We start from the raw sequence: 14,145 nt of genomic DNA on the forward strand, positions 1-14,145 counted from the left end.
AATCCGGTAATATCAGACTTCATTTTCATTCTAGCACCATGTGTATCAGTTTTTCGTGCTCGGGATTGTGGGGCAGATGTGCCAAGTGTGAAAGGTGTGTGATGCCAACTTGTTTTGGGAGCTCTGGGATCCAGTGTGTCTGTGTGTCCCCAGCACAGGGAAATGGGGACCCAGTAACCACCCAGTTTCACCAGTTTGGGATTGTTGTGGTGTTACCCACTTGCAACAAGGTGGTCAAGGACCAAACGGGCTCCCAGCTCATCTGGTCAGGGTGTCAAAGGAGGCTTGAATTCTGTTGAATTGAATAACAGCTCCTGCTGTCAACCATGATTTTAAATGGTCGTTTGGATGTAGGAAACCTTGCAAAAGGTAAACCTGAGGCTGCTGATGGTGTCTGTGCTTGGGAGACCTGGGCCAGCTGGTGGCTTGGTGGCATCTCCTTGGGCTTGGTCAGTGGCCAGCGGGGGCTGCCCGGGCTGGGAAAACACCAGCAGAAACCCTGTGTAAGTATGAAGTTTATTTAGTGCAGCTGGGAAGCGCCCTCTAAGCAGCAATTAACAGCGATTCGCCTGTTAGTGCCTGTGTCCTGGTTTTTGCTGGTTTAGAGGGAATTTTCCTTGTGACAGTCATCCCCGCAGCCTCAGAAAGCCGCCCATTCTCCACGCTGCTGCTGTGTTTCTGTGTTAGTACAACACTGCCTGCTCTGAGCTGATCCAAAAAAAACCCTCTCACTTGTGCCTCTGCGCTATTTTTCCTATTATCCGAAGAACATAAAGAATTCCACCTCACCTCCCGGCTTGCTGAAAGGCTGCAGTGTAAGGGCCGCGTTTATAAACCACACACTGTTGGCCTGATTATTTTGGTGCGCTCCTTTCACACAAGCAGCCTTTCTTTGGCACCCAACCCCGGCTGTTGTTTGGTTTGTGAGCCGTTCATTGTGCGAAGGCGGCAGCTGCGGTTGCGTAGTGGAGCGGCCGACCCGCCGCTGCCCCGGCAGGAAGTGAAAGAGGCGCCCGAGTCAGCTGGGCCAGCGCCGCCTGCGTGCGCCCGCTCAAGATGGATGCCAAAATGGGTTAGTCCCTTCTCCTCCATTCGCTTGCCTAGATAAACAGGTTTGAACCGCGCTTGTAGCTCCCGAGGCTTTAATTTCTCTTTCTTTAAAAAAAAAAACAAAGCGCGTTGCTTGGTTCAGTTTATTTTTAAAGAGCATTACCAGCTTAAATATAGGTAACCGCTTGTTTTTGTTATCAAAATATGAATTGCTGGGTTTTAAGTTAAATAATCAGCGAAAGAAAGAAAAGGTTGTTTTTTCTTTTTTTAATTTAAATACAGTGATAAATGTACCGCGGCGCTCGCTTTAAAAGCAAAATGTAATAGGATGAGTTGTGCATGTAAGGCACGGATGCTAGCAGGACTATTTTTAGACGTGCCAAGTGACAGTTCGTGCTTACCAAATGTAGGCAGCTGTTCTTGCTTTGGAATAGGCCTGGAGTACTTGTATGAAATGCATGAGATTGGAGTTCATATTGTGGAAAATGAAGCTTGCGATGGTTTCTGTGAGGAAAGATCCCGCTTGGCAGCGCTGCCCTGAGAACGGGATCGCTTGTGCCTTTTGTTGTGGTTTGGTTTGGTTTTTATCTCCGTGCAAGTTAAAGCCAGGAAGCTGCTTCTAGTAATGCTTTTAATATTTTCTTTTGCTTTAGAAAGAAACGCAAATACCTGTTTCTGATCAATTGCAGAATACAAATGAATTTCTTAATGTGCTCTTGGACTGAAAATTACCAATAGTTTTTTCAGGCACTTGTAATGCTGGATTTCCCTCCGAGGAATTTACAATGAAACCAGATACATATGTCATTAAGCCGAGGCTGGGTTGGTTGTTCTCCAAATGGAGACGGAGCGAGGAAAAAGGCTTCGTGTGCACTTTAACTCCACTCTGGGGGACGTTGCTGCGGGGTTTTTCTTACCCATTACCAAGAACAAAAAGATGGGGCGCTCAGCGCCCTTTGGCATTTGTGGCGTGCTTTATTTCCTGCAATTTACCTTTGTTTCTGCTATTTGGAAACTGTCACACAGATTAATTACTGGCTTTCCGTTCCCTATAGCTGGGTTTAGGCTCCATGCGTTGCTGCTTGCAAGCAGTGGTTTCCTAGGGAGCAGCCAGAGCAGCGCTGCTCGCAAGCAGAGAAGAGTCGCGCTCATTCTTGGGCTGTCACACGATACGGGAGCAGCACCCAAATTTGAATGTATGGATGCTCAAATTGCAGCACTTAAAAATAAATACCATTTCAGTACGTGAAGCAAATAGTCAGAAAGAGATTAGGGTTTTTTTTCCAGAGATTTCTTGGGAGCACAAAACCCACCAAGTTTTGAATGGCAGGACTGGTTTTGGAAATGTCCCCGTGGCGCTAGGGATACTTGCAGCTCGGTTTAGGTTTGCTGTTCACGCCCATTTTTAGGTCGAGCTCACAATTTCGATCCTAAGCTCCTTTAACCTGCTACGCTAGCTAAGGTGAGGTGTACAGAGACTAACAGATGCTTTTGTGATTAGAGCACAGCCAAATGTTGTTAAATTTAGGGATTATAGCCCATACAAAAGGAATTCGACGATGAGGTGCTTTTTTGTTTGATTTTTACAAATATTAAAGACAAGTCTTGCTTTGAGCTTCCTTCCTTTGACAGGGCAAACAGCCGTGCAGGTTTGTAACACGAGGAGACCCAGAAGAATAACAAGTGGCCAGGGTGTGGGGAGAGGCCGGGCCCCAATTAGTTGAGGGCTTTAGATTGGGGCTGCTGGGAGAGCCCCAGTGTCGCCTCCTGCGCTCGGCTGCTCTATCTCGCACCCCATATGTTGGTGGAGTCACACGCTGAACCGCATCCAGGATCTGATCTGGCCGCCTGCTTGGGTTTAGTTTCCATTATTTTGGTGCGGTGGTTGTCCCAGCGCAGAGAAGCCCGGGCTGGGGGTGTGGAGCAAAGGGGTGCTGGGGGGTCTGGCTCGCTCTTCCCACAGCACTTTTGCTTCAGGACAAGTTTCAGGCGTTCATGCAGCTGTAACCTGGTTCTGTCCGTAGAGCTTCAGGGAATTTCTGCTGACATGCAAATTAAATATTTGGATAAAATATTTTGCGTTATGAAAATGGCAGCTTTCAGTTTCTGAGCAGGGTTCCCATCTTTCCCGTGTCGCCTGCTCTTGTGGGTTCCCCACGGAAATGATGAGGAAATGAAGAACTTCAGCTTCTGAAACCCGGTGAAATTGCACCACAGCCTCGGCGGCATTTTCACTTTGCACCTATGAGGGTATTTTGCAGACTCTGCCCTACAGAGGCTCCTAAGTACTTAATGTTGTTGTATACATTTTTATCCTGTAAGAAATAAGTCAAATTTAATTCTTTCAATTTTCTTTTGCAGTTATTCAGAGCAAGAATCTGCTCTGAATTGTGCTATGTTACCTTACAAATAACTTCAGTGATGTTTAGGATTAGATAGGATTGCTAAACTTGTAATAATTCTTCTGTACCTTGAGTTTTGTATCTCATAACTTTACATTATTGCTATTACCAAGCAGTTTGGATGCAGAAGAGGAACTTGTTCTTGTGAAAATGTAATCAGGAAGAATGGGTTTGGTTGTGTACGTATAAAAGCAGAGTAGATGCCCCCTGCCCAGTCCTGTGCCCTGCAGTGCAGAATGAGTTCATCTCCAACCAAACACATCTGCAGTGGATGCGTTCAACCATTAATGTGACCTGTGCAAGGCTGTAGTTTACTCTAAACACTATTGCTAAAAATGGTGTTATATTATATTATATTCTATTCTCTCATGAGGGTCGCTTAACTTGGTTTATAAACGAAGTATTTTGCATTTTAGCACAGCAGATTTAGCCTGGGTTGAAGTTTCAGTGAGGTTATTCCCTCTTGCTGTCTCAGTCTGTCACCAACAATCACCATTATGAACTCCCATGGGAATGCCTTCAGTCACAAGGAACCAAAACGAGCTGTTAATGAGTCTTGAGCTGCCTTTGCCTCTTCCAGACTTGCAAAGATCCAGTGGTTTAGAGATCCGTGTGTGTCTTGCCATTTGTCATCACAGGAATCGGAACCAAGCTCTTCCGTGAGTGACCGCCACAAAATCCACAACAACAAAACGCAGTGAAGCGCAAACTGCTGCGGTTCTGGTGCAGAACACAGCACAGTAGTTGAGGAGATTAATTCTGACATTGCTGAAGGGCAGAATTGTTCTTAAATTTTAGCAATTACGTTGGAGGTAATCCCAATACAATAATCCAAATAATCTGAAATTCAGCACAAAATTAGCGCTAAAATAACCCATTTTTTAGGTGTAATTTCAGCTCTGGTTTGACAGTGAGATCGCGAGTTCCATTCGCGGTGATTCTCAGCGGTCATGAATCACGTTTTACTGTTGTCACGCAGATGCAAAAGGTATCTCGTTGTAATTTCTTACCTTTTTTTCCTGTTTCAGTTGTTGACCTCCTTTACTGGCGCGACATTAAGAAGACGGGAGTGGTGTTTGGTGCCAGCCTGTTCCTGCTGCTTTCACTAACAGTGTTCAGCATCGTGAGCGTGACAGCGTACATCGCCCTGGCCCTGCTCTCCGTCACCATCAGCTTTAGGATATACAAGGGAGTCATCCAGGCAATTCAGAAGTCCGATGAAGGCCACCCGTTCAGGTGAGGTGTTTCTTTGAATTAAGGAAGAGTGTGTTGTTTTGGGGAACGGCAGCATCGGTGCTGTTAGAAGCAGGAGATGACACGTGCCTAATATGTTGCGTAATGCTGTAAACAGCCTCTGTGCTGAAAAATCTGTTATCCGGCCCATGACCACATATGGGTATACACAGGAGTAAGGAAAATGATCTGAGTACTTGGTACAGGGGATTACCCTGGGAATTCTGGAGTATCTTAAATTAAATACTTCAATCTAATGGGGTAGTACGTGCATTTTGGAATGGTGGAGTCTTCTGAATGTGAACCAGTGGCAGATGGTGTACACAAAGAAAAGAATACCCAGGAGAAGCAGCACTTTCTATGCAATATATTTAGCAAAAATCAGAATAAATGTACTAGGAGATGCTTTTTTTTAAAAAAAGAATAGTCTTAAAACGTGTGCTTTAGCCTGTAGCAGCGTAGCTGTGTTCTCCACACGCGAGGCTGCCTTAGCAGCAGAATGCAGGTTCATTGCAGCCTGCCTAGCTCAGAAATGCAGGAACTTGGACTCGATTCTAGGGCTTGAGGTGCTGAGTCACGAGATTAATGAACATTGGTCCCCAGAAGGCCCCGAGCTCTGTGCGGAGCCCATGCCCTGGGGCAGCCGCCCGTGCTTCCCGCACTCAGCCCTTCCTGGGGGCACTACAGTGCTGCCCATTATTGCGGAGAAATAAAAGGTTATTAATGTGGCAGAGTAATTACTAAGAGTCCGTGTTTCCCGTTTCCGTAGCAGCCCTGTCCCACGCCGCTCAGATTCGCTTCTCTCCTTTTATTAATAATGAAGCGGTTCAATCCCAGCTTCCCTGGCACCTCTGAGAAGCTCCTGCTTGCCCTCCTGTTCACAGCTCCCTTACTAAGTTTGTGCTGTTTCCAGTTATTCCCGTTCTCTTCCCCTCATCTTCAGCAAGGCAAAATAAATGGTTTTCTTGGCTTTGCCTCCGTTCCTCCCTGACCACAGGTAGTGGCTCATTCACCCCGTGACAGCCGCTCTGTGCTGTGGGACAAAACTCCGGGGAAAAAAGAGTATTTGCTTTTAGGTATCTGATCAATTCGCAACAACATTCAGTACAGCAGTAAGAAATATTTATCTTTTGTAAACGTAGTTTTTTGTTTGGTGTTTTTTTAAGTATCAGGGCCTCGTGTGACCCTCCTCATTCCCTCGATGGGGTGGGTGACCAGCTGAGATCCTGCTGGCTCTGTCTGCCCACGTCAGTATCCAAGCAGCACTGCCAGTGCACCAGCTCAGTTCTTTCTTAGCAAGAACAAGCAAAACTTGTTCTACCTGTGCTCTTTGTGCAGGTTATTCCTAAAAATACTGATATTCAAAAGAGGCTTCCAGCCATTCTCATCTACCACACCTGGTGGTTTCTTCTTATCTCTACAGCTTCCACTACAAGAAGGATATTTTTGCTTGAATTTAGTTAGACAGTGAAGAGCTTACCCATAAGGAAAATGTGATTTTTGATTCAGGTGCTGAATCTCTTGCTGCTGAGTTGAGAAGGGTGTGCAGAGTGAAGCCAAATGTGGACAGCAGAATGGAGCCTTGAAATGGCCACCCTCTGGACTTAACATTTGAAGCATTTTAATTTGTTAACCATCTTTAGCTTGGCCTCGAAGGACATACATAGGAGCCTCTGCTCTGTGGGGTTTATTTTTGAAATAAATCAAACACCACCACCCCAATGCACAGTCTCCCCCTAAGCAAAAGTACAAATTTACCAACAGTAGTAAGTGTGAAGTGTTACAGATGTGCTGCATTGCTGCTTCTCCCTCCAACATGCAAATTGGATACATCAATTATTCTCTATTTAAAGAGTCTAAATTGCCGTAGCCACTACAACTACAGATAAAAGTCGTGGTGTATTGGAAAGAACACTTAACCAGATAGGAGTTTCTGTTAAAAGAACTGTTATCACTGACTGTAAGAAGTTTTTGCAGCACATGATGAAAAACTTGATCATTTTGCCATGTCTTTGTGTGTTTTTTTACCTTCCAAGAATAACTTGAGTTAGTTCTGCTCTATCCTTGTAGCACTGTTCATATAGTGAGATTTTTCTCTGTAACACGAGCAGATGCTGCTGTACGTTGAGCGTGTTGGTGGTGTCGGGCAGCGCTCGGGCAGAGCCGTTTCCTGAGCTCTCCTCTCTCGCAGGGCTTACTTGGAGTCCGATGTCGCCGTGTCCGAGGAGCTGATTCAGAAATACAGCAACGTTGTGCTGGGTCACCTCAACGGCACCGTCAAAGAGCTGAGACGCCTCTTCCTAGTCGATGACTTAGTTGATTCTCTGAAGGTAAGTCCAGCCCAGCCCAGGCCCAGCAGCCTCGTGTAAACAGAATCCATGCTGACCTGGGTTAGCAAAGCCCACTGCTCCTTCTAAACGGCAATAACAATGGCATCCGGGCTCCCTGTAAGTAAATACTGAGATTTTGTTTGCCTGCTGGAGGTACTGAGCCTTTTTGTTTTCCAGAAGTACAGCTTGCTGTTAGCCACACGGAGTTGAATAGAAAGTGGAATATAAAGCGCCTCGTGCAGTAATAGGGTGGATATGTGATCTGTACTTGATTGTGACAGTATAATACAGATGACTGCAATACTGCCTAGCAGGTATCTTGACCGTGTTCCAGCTGTAGTTAATGGGATTTGTTGAAGGTGGCAAAGCAAAACTGACAGCTAATAATAATAATAATTTTTTCAAAAGGGCTGAGGACCGTTCAGTTTTGTTCTGTGAGAATTCTATTATCTCCTTTCAAGCTAATCGCCTTCCTTCGTTTTTCAAACAATTGTTTCCTTTACAGAGTACAGCGTGTTGTCCATTTCTTTTTCAGTTTGCTTAATCTTCTTGAAATAAAGTTGCATTTATCCTCCGGTAAATCCCTTACTTAGTGCTTTGCAAGGAGTTGCCGTGGGGCTGGGGGAAGGGCTTTCTAGTGAAACGTGCAGAAAAACAGGAAGGCTCTACAAGTCTTCCTTAGGTTTGTGGAACTGAAATTAGGGGCAGATCTCAGCATTTTACCCGGAGTTTCTAGATCCAGTTTATAATTTCGCTTCAACTTGAACACAGGGGTTGTGGCTGATGTTGTGTGAGGCCGGAGAAGGAAGGAAGGAGAGAAGGAGAAGGCTGTAGGAATCTGTGTCTTTCATGCTGAAGTGACTCAGTACTTTGGATTAATTTCTGCAGCATCGCAAGGCTACAGCCTTGACCCAAAGAATTCCTGTTCCACAGCTAAAATTGCGTTTTGATAACTTAAACTTGGTGTGCGAGGCAGGAAAGGAAACATCTTCTTTGTTCTGTTTCAGGGCGTTGAGTTTCAGTGTTCACAGAAAAGCTATTTTGTTCAGGTTGTGTTTAGATCTGATTAAACAACATCACAGAAATCTTGTAGTCACAAGGTCACTTGTATTTCTTTAATAATTAAGCTGTTTGTGCTCTGTTCGGAGATCACGATCCCTTGCAGCGCAGGAGAAGGCAGCAGTGAGCAGCCAAGTGCCGCTCACTTAGCGCTGCTTAAAAATGAGACCGTGCAGTGCAGTCGTGTTGGAAGTGGAGTTAATTCCAGTCAGAATGTCTTCAAGGCACTTTAAAACACTGTGGTATAAAGGAAAGACGTGTTTATTCAGCTGCACTGATTCATTTCCCCTCTCTTCTTCTGACATTTAAAACGTTTTATGTAGGTTAATTAGTGTAATTTATGGAAGTTGGGAGCAACCCTTATATGAAACCTGTGAATGTCAGGACAGCTCACAAGAACAAGGTAATGATTTTGAAGAGTTTGTGCTTGAGGAGAACATTAAGATGCTGGGGTTTTATGTAATATAATGGCCCTGGTTTAAATAAAAATATCTTGGCTTGTGTAGTTTAAACATCTTTAGTGTAGGAGACAGCATGTTTGTGTATAATTATAGTTACAGATCTGTGGTGCAGGCAGCATCCACAGGTCAGTTCATTGCGTGTCATAGCTCTGGCTGTAAAATCTGTCTTGTTAAGACCTTTTTCTTTTCTAATGAAACGAAAGTGCAGCCAGGAAGGTCTCAGCATGTTCGGGGCCTGGGCCACTCAAACATGAACTCCCGGATTTTGATCTTTCCTCGGCCATAAACTCAACGTTCACTAAATAGGACGGGGTAGTTCTGATAAGTGTTGGACTTTGGGACTGACTCATGTCCGCTGCCTCTCTGCTCACATACACTCACGTTTTCGGACTCGGTCACAGCGTTGTTGGTATTTTCCTGGCTGCTGGTACCTGTGGTCCTGCGGCGATGCGGGAGTCTCGGCTGAAGGCGCAGCTCTGAGCCACCGCGGCGCGGGGGCCGTGCTGCAGCGGGGCAGAGCGGGGCACAATGGGGCACAATGGGGCCAGGGCTTGCGTGGGTCATGAGGCAGCTCAGAGAAATGTGCTCTGTTGTTCTCGATGAGCCTGCCAAGCGCTGGGGGGGGCGCAGGGACATCGCGGCCTTGTCCGAGGGGTAACTTTGTGCCTCGGTGCTGTTGGCGTCAGGTGGAGGAGGAGCTGCCGGGACAGAACGGCATCCTTTGCCGTTCATCCCACTGCGTTTGAATAGGAGCACCTTGGAATCGAGCTCTTGAAGTAAAATACATTTCATTACAGGGGTCATTCAGTTAAACTTGTCTTGGTTATCATGCGCTTAGCTTATTGTTGGCTGTTGATTGTGTTTGGTTTGGATATTAGAAAGGGTTGTTAGGATAGATAACTTGGAGTAACTCAGCTGCAGGACAGATCCTTGTGCGCACCCCTTCAGTGGGCTTTTTGTTCTTCCCAGTGCTTTGTGCCCATCTTTTCCTTGTGCGCATCCTATCGGGAGCTTCACCTCTGGTTGTTAACAGCCTGGATCTTCTCTCCCGCTGCAGCAGCAGCCCCCACACCCGCTCCCTTTGGCTCTTCAGTGTTTGTGGTGCCTTGCACAGAAAATAAGCAGACGTGCTTAGTTGATTCAAGGCCTGGGGGGTCTCCTGTGTGTGCTCTGCACAATGCAAAGCGTAATTCAGTGTGCAGGAAGAAATAAGCGCTGGTGAACCCACTCTGCCATGCAGATCCTGGCGGGCTGTGCAACACTAGAAGAAAGCGGCTGATTTTCCCTGGGGAGGGAGGGCAGCCAGAAATAGAGCTGGCAGCCCCAGCATAGGTCAGGGGTGTGCTCGGGACACTTCACCTGCCAGGGAGCCGAGGGGCTTCGGCTCGGGGGATCTGCGTGGCAAAGGGCAGCGGGGCCGTGCGGGAAGGGAGCGGAACGGGGGTCACGGCCGTCTGCGGGTTCGGGGCTCTGCAAACGGGGTGTCTTTGCTGCTGAGTTTGTCTGTGATTTATTTAGAGCCAGCATCCATTTCATGGCGCTGTCGATTCCCCTCTTTCCTGAACTCCCCGGCACCCAGAGCTCGGTGCGGGGCGGGAGCCGGGGCTGCGCTGCCCAGCTCCACCAGCTCCGCGTCTGCCGCCTCGGGCTGGATCCGGGCGCTGACCTGGGCGCCAGGGGCCGCGTGTCCCGTTACCAAACCCTTCAGCCATCTTAGCACTTAGCTCTAGTTACAGGAGACCTACAAGGGTGAAGGGGAGTTTGGGACATTTTGGCGCGATATGTGTGTTTAGAGAAGTTCTCCCTGCTCTAATTAGTCTGTTCTGGTAAGACTGTGGTCTGATGTGTTCTTTTTTCTCCTTTCCAGTTTGCGGTGTTGATGTGGGTGTTCACTTATGTTGGTGCCTTGTTTAATGGTCTGACATTACTGATTCTGGGTAAGTGTTTTAAATCATGTTAAATACCTGGCGTACAAAATAACCCTGGAAAAGCGGTCGGTGCCGTGAGGCTGTTCCCATGTTTTTGGGAGCGCAGCAAGACGTTACAGCCCTGTGTCCTTCTCTAGGACGTTGCTAACGCTGCTGAACGGTCACTTTGAGTTGCAGTGTTGAATTCCTGGGGGCTGCTGGTTTTGCAGAGGTTGTATCGTGTGGAACACGCTCTGCCGTGCTGTCCTTGGCCCCTGGAGAACAGCCCGGCTGCTCCTTAACGGGGCTTGTCCAACTTAGCAGCCAGCAGTCTTCCCGTGTGGCTTCGTTAGCCCTTTTTCTTGTACTTTTTTGAAATAAATGTTAAAGTGTGACAACTAGTCATTGTTTTACCTGCCCACCATCCCTTCTGTCAATATTTATGCCTTTGATGTGCTCTTTTCCAGCTTTGATTTCGCTCTTCAGTGTTCCTGTTATTTATGAGAGACATCAGGTGAGTGTTTATGATTCATAAAATGAGCTCTATTGAAGGAAACCCACAAGTGGATAAAATAAAACCATCAAGCTCTTTGAGGTCCAGGCTGCGTGTGCTTGTCCCTCCTCTTTTGGTGGCATCTGAGGCAGCTTCCCCAGCAAATGGTGGCAAAAAACGCCCGATTAACCTGGAGGCCTTTCCTCCTCTGAGCCACGTTTGGTCAGGACTAAAGCAGCAGCTGCAAGGTGCCTTAATCCTGATGTAAGTACCTTAAAAACAATTTGTGAAGGACCCTCTTTGGAGCTGATATTCAGGACTTGTGTCCTCAAGCCCTCTGGAATTTGTAGCCCTGGCAAAAACAGGAGAGACGAATGTAAAAGAAAGAGGTAAGGAGCCAAAATAAAACCCGTATGATAAATTACAGCGGAGCTTGAGCAGGGACTGTCTGGAGCAGGTGATGGCACAGCGGGGCAGCCAGCTCAGGCTTAGCCGTTCTTCTCCTCTTTCAAAACCCGTGGCCGCCTGGGCCTGGGGACCCGAGGAACCGGCTCCGAGCAGATGGCGGAGCCGCCTGGGCTCCTCAGAGCACGGAGCTCTGCAGTGAAAGGAAACGCTGGAGCCCCGGGGAACACGATGGACAGTTTGTGCGGCTTAACCCGGGCTCCTCAATCCTCTTGAGGAGCTGCCGGCTGCTCTCGCAGGCCTAAGCTGGTTACCAGCCAGGCCCGGCCCACCTAAGCCGCTTTCCTGCCCCCGCCCAGCGCCCTGCCCTCTAACATCTGCCCGCTTCTGTTTCAGGCCCAAATCGACCATTATTTGGGACTCGTCAACAAGAATGTCAAAGATGCGATGGCCAAGTGAGTAGAGTGCTTTTAAATTCCACTTCCTAAATGCTGTTGTGAGTCCTTGGGGGGTGCGTGGGGCTCGGTGCGTAACACGCATCATGTGCTCTAGTCCCGAGAGGAAATGTCCTTTGTTTAAACAACTGGGAGTGGTTATGAAATCAGCTCCGTACTGAAACATTAAGTTAATCCTGTGTTTTAATAGAAATCTCCATATTTGAAACCGAAATCTCCATATTTGGACCCGTTAGTGAAATGTGAGGCCCTCAGCAGTAGCAATTAAGGGGTGAATGAAGAATTTAGCAATTGCGTTGGTTTCTGAGTGTAATGGTTCTGTGTAGCTGGGATAATTATCTTCACGTGCTGCTGTTTCTAAGCCTATTTACACCTATTATTTGTGTGTAGTTTGTTACTTAAATGTTGTTGTTTTCCCTCTCGTAGGATCCAAGCAAAGATCCCTGGGTTGAAGCGCAAAACCGAGTAAAAAGCCTGAAGCAACTTATCGATAGGAAGTTCATCTTTCAAGGGGGAAAAAATTTTACTCATTTGGATTTCCACGGGGAGGGTCAGGGAATAGCGAAGCCCTTGACATTGCAGTGCAATTTCACAGATCTTTATTTTTTAGCAACGCAGTGTTTGAGGAAAAAAATAACTGTTTTGACTGCCATGTGTTTCATCATCTTAAGTATTGTAAGCTGCTATGTATGGATCTAAAACTAATCATCTTTCTTTCTCCTGTGTGCAGCACTGGCTAATAGAGCGAGTTGAGAGCGCTGTACATTTTGCTTGAGCGGAGGTGGGTGCGGCGGCCGAGCAGACGCGGCCCCGCTCTGGGCACCGGCCACGGGCTCTGTAGAGCGATGCTCATTTTCTAAACTGAGATGTTTTAGAGGAATATACCATTTTAGCAAGTTTTGAAAAATCTTGCCTTTTTGGTATGAGTATAGCTGTATTGTGATTTTATTGTTTTACCAATTGCCAATATATCTATATATATATATATATATATATATGTGTTTCACAACGCTTAGATCTGTCAGCTGCTCCACAGTGCTTCATTCTCCAGAGAATTGACTCGTTTCTGGACTAGCTCCATAGCACACAAGCTTGAGAAACTAAAATGTGTCGGTAAACACTAGCGTCTGTTTAAAAACAAAAGAGAATCGAACAAAGGAACCTCCAGATATATTAAGAGAAAATTACAGCGTACACGTTGTTGCACAAACGTACAGTAGTTGATTTTTGAGCAAATAATTCTGCAGTGTCTCTGATAATCTGTGGACAGAATGGCTAATGCTGCAAATGTTGTTTGGAAACTTAAAACCATGTTATGCGAGAAACGATGATTGAAAACGTATCCAGTTGAAGCTGCATTGAACTAAGTCTGTGGAATGCATTGTGAAATGTAAAAAAAGACAAAAACAAACAAAAAAAACCAACCAGGAAAAAAATACACAAAAAAGCGCAAAAAACCCAAACACCCCGAGTATCAATAAAGCTTATAGACATAAAATAATATTGGTATTTTGCTTTCTTGAGGCAAGTTTAATATATTTGTGTTTATTTTGTTTCAGTTCGTTGTGATTAAATATCCATTGTACCAGGTGGTGGAAGTAGCTTGTCAGCCGTAGCGATGTGAGTAGCCGGGTCTCCTGATCCCTTTCCTTTTGTCTGTGCAGTGTGAAGCAGTTTGTTCAGCTCCCGCTCCGTGACACGGGGTGACAGCGGCAGGTCCCACTTCAGTGGCGTGAGTCGGCGTTGACACTTGTGACACATACATTCTAGCTTTTGCTAAAGGAACATCCTTGCTTTCTCTTATTTTTGAGGCAATAATGTACAATGCCATTTTCTAATTCGAAGGAAATTGCAAAGGGCGGCTCAGTAACCATTTCAGAGCAACTTGATTTAAGAGCTGGACATCAAGAACTTGTATCCAAATTTATTTGAGACACAGATTTTAAATTAATGGCATCTTGACCAGTGAAAAATAAATTCATGCACTAATAGTTTACAGTATAATACAGCATTACTTCTGAACATACTATACATAAAGCCCAACCTTATAAACATACAAATTTCAGGTGTTTTCCTGGCAGACACTATTGCTTTAAGATATTTACCACATCACCCTTGATTAATTGGTTCTGCCACGCAACTGGTTTTGTTGGGGATACAATCAGAGTGGAAGGAAGGCAAACGTTAGTACAACGTAGGCAAAGCAGGTGTCACTGACATTACCACCTAACGAGTACATTACTTGATCGAGGAGGTTTCTTTAAAAAAAAGACTGCATAGGGACTCTTATTGTGTATCTGACAAACTGATCTTCTGTATAGTAATATAAGGCATTAATAAATTCGGTTTT

General features: G+C 46.0%; 1 protein-coding gene across 4 annotated transcripts in view; it reads left to right on the plus strand.

Annotated features, from left to right (window-relative positions):
- Positions 1-13,296, plus strand: part of RTN4 (reticulon 4) — a gene marked incomplete at its 5' end in the record, with an annotated part of 39,058 nt that extends 25,762 nt beyond the window's left edge. For 3 of the 4 annotated variants that reach the window (XM_080341185.1, XM_080341186.1, XM_080341187.1), the window contains 6 exons: positions 4,481-4,688; positions 6,877-7,015; positions 10,403-10,472; positions 10,910-10,956; positions 11,737-11,795; positions 12,222-13,296. In XM_080341185.1, the coding sequence (XP_080197311.1) occupies positions 4,481-4,688; positions 6,877-7,015; positions 10,403-10,472; positions 10,910-10,956; positions 11,737-11,795; positions 12,222-12,264 (566 nt within the window). In that variant the 3' untranslated portion in view covers positions 12,265-13,296. Of the gene's footprint in view, positions 1-978; positions 1,073-4,480; positions 4,689-6,876; positions 7,016-10,402; positions 10,473-10,909; positions 10,957-11,736; positions 11,796-12,221 lie in introns of those variants that run through there. The other variant, XM_080341188.1, reaches the window with a different exon arrangement.
- Between the last annotated feature and the right edge of the window lie 849 nt (positions 13,297-14,145).

This window comes from Nesoenas mayeri (assembly GCF_963082525.1).
Source record: "Nesoenas mayeri genome assembly, chromosome: 3".
Taxonomy (NCBI): Eukaryota; Metazoa; Chordata; class Aves; order Columbiformes; family Columbidae; genus Nesoenas; species Nesoenas mayeri.